At 43.3% G+C, this 2,575-nt stretch overlaps 1 protein-coding gene across 1 annotated transcript in view; it reads right to left on the bottom strand.

Annotated features, from left to right (window-relative positions):
* LOC105514248 (chromosome unknown open reading frame, human C2orf42) overlaps positions 1-2,575 on the bottom strand; it is a 47,267-nt gene that overhangs the window by 16,767 nt on the left and 27,925 nt on the right. Inside the window, exon 8 of the mRNA XM_011945512.1 lies at positions 1,038-1,200. Coding sequence (XP_011800902.1) covers positions 1,038-1,200 — 163 coding nt within the window. The remainder of the gene's footprint in view (positions 1-1,037; positions 1,201-2,575) is intronic.

Genomic DNA, 2,575 nt, shown 5'->3' with positions numbered 1-2,575 from the left:
AAAAAAAAAAAAAAAAAATTTAGAACTGATAAAGCCAGTTATCTAATTTGGAAAACATCATAAAGCAGATGAAATTCAAGGACAGTCTAAAACTACAGACTTAGAACAGATTTTAATTTTTGTTCTTTAAGTAGAGTGGGGGGGGGTCTTGCTATATTGCCCAGGCTGGTCTTGAACTCCTGGCCTCAAGTGATCCTACTGCCTCAGCCCTCAAAGCTCTGGGATTACAGGCATGAGCCACTGTGCCCAGCCTTCATTTACTATTATCACTACTGGGACTTCATCAAGGGTACCAATTTAATACTAAGTATACTAAAACTAAGAGATTTCCATAACTGGCAATAATAAGTTAGAATCAGGATAGATATTTCACTCAAAAGAGCAGCAAAAAATATAATATTCACAAGAATTTGACAGAATAATTAAAAATTCTAAATTTCTTCTGGAAGAATAAATACACAACTGAAGAAACAAAGGGGAGCCAATAGACAGATCACAAAGCTAAATTAGTTAAAACTACGGCTGGCATGCATTTATTCATTCAGCAAGTCTTTTTTTTTTTTTTGAGACTGAGTTCACTGCGTCGCCCACAATGGAGCGCAGTGGTTGAGATCTCTGCCTCCTGGGTTGCAACCTCTGCCTCCTGGGTTCAAGTGATTCTTGTGCCTCAGCCTCCTGAGTAGCTGGGACTACAGGCACGCGCTGCTACGCCTGGCTGAGTTTTGTATTTTTGTGGTAGAGACAGGGTTTCACCAAGTTGGCCAGGCTGGTCTCAAAACTCCTAACGTCAAGCAATCCATCTGTCTCAGCCTCCCAAAGTGCTGGGATTATAGGCGTGAGCCACAGCACCTGGCCTGCAATTTTATTTTTGAAAACACTGGTTCAAATGAAACAAAATACCTTATCCCACGATTGTCTTTACAAGGTGAATGAATGTGTCTTCTTTGTTTAAGGTCAAGATCCAAAGCTTTGGACAGTGTACTGTACTGTACACAAGCTGACACTCAAAGGAAGATGCGCTTTTGAAGTTCACTTACCAACTTTGAGAAAAGTTTTTAGTTCCAAGGGTCGCAGCACTGGTTGTTTTTCTATACGACCGTAGGTTTCTGCTATGCTCTCTACTTCCACTTTAGGGCACTTAAACAGCTCATAAGTCCCATCTCGGTTCTGGATAAAGCTACGGGTGATTTCCAAGGGCATCTGGATACCAAGACATACCAAAAAAAGGTGAGAGAGAAAACTTTCAAAATAGACCAATACCTGGATGACAACAAATCTTTTATTATTCCTTCTTTCTTGTTAAGTATATTTAAATGAATTACAACTTCCCTGTTTTTCAAGAAAATCCTGGCAACAAATCTGCCTTTTCTCCCTTACATCATTCATGGCTTTCCTTTTTTCTCTAAAATCTTAAATTTCCACCCCAGCCAAACCATATACCAGTTGAACCTCTAACATCTTCATGGGTACATGACTGTTGCTGGCACAGACCTGCTCTAAAATCAGTTTTATTCCTTACCCTACTGCTCTGCTAGCAGCATTCTTCTCTTAAATTCCTCTGTTCATACACCTACAGTTCACCTCACATCCTCACATCCTGTATGCTTCATACTGTCCTTGGGACTGAGCCAGGCAGAACTGGAACTGGATGCTGTGGTGACCCAAAGCAAATTACAAACTTCTCAGAGCCTGTTTTCTCATGGGCAAAATGCAGTTAATGCCAGGGCATGGCTGGGAGGTCAAATGAGGTGATGGAGGTAAGTAATGCCCAACAGTGAGAAGCTCTCTTCTCCCACATGCCTGCACCCTAGGTTGCTTCAGTGTCTCCCTAAATGTCATCGATTCCAGGCTAAAAGCTGCCTCTGTGACATTTGCATTTAAAGGAGTTCCTCAAGTACCTTTAATGCCAACACAGTCCTTTTCTAGGGTTCACTTTTTTTTTTTTTTTTAAAAGAGGCAAGGTCACTGAGGGCGGTGGGCTTGTGCCTATAATTCCAGAACTTTGGGAGGCTGAGGTAGGCAGATCACCTGAGGTCGGGAGTTTGAGACCAGCCTGACCAACATGGAGAAACCCCATCTCTACTAAAAATACAAAATTAACCAGGCGTGGTGGCAGATGCCTGTAATCCCAGCTACTCGGGAGGCTGAGGCAGGAGAATTGCTTGAACCTGGGAGGCGGAGGTTGTGGTTAGCTGAGATCACGTGATTCCACTGCAGCCTGGGCCACAAGAGTGAAAGTCCGTGTCAAAACAAAACAAAAAATGTCAAAGTCTCACTTGGTTGCCCCTGCTGGAGTACAATGGTACAATCATGGCTCACTGTAGCCTCCAACTCCCAGGCTCAAGTGATCCTCTTGTTTCAGCTTCCTTAGTGGTTGGGACTATAGGCACACACCACCAGGCCTCACTTTTTCTTTTTTTCTTTTTTTTTTGAAATGGAGTCTAGCTCTGTCACCCAGGCTGGAGTGCAGTGGCATGATCTTGGTTCACTGGCAACCTCTGCCTCCCAGGTTCAAGTGATTCTCCTGCCTCAGCTCCCAAGTAGCTGGGATTATAGGAGCAAGCCACCATGCCTG

This window comes from Colobus angolensis, unplaced genomic scaffold (assembly GCF_000951035.1).
Source record: "Colobus angolensis palliatus isolate OR3802 unplaced genomic scaffold, Cang.pa_1.0 Scaffold24, whole genome shotgun sequence".
NCBI classification, from domain to species: Eukaryota; Metazoa; Chordata; class Mammalia; order Primates; family Cercopithecidae; genus Colobus; species Colobus angolensis.
Note: the sequence above shows the minus strand (reverse complement) of the source record. Positions and strands in the feature narration are given on the sequence as shown.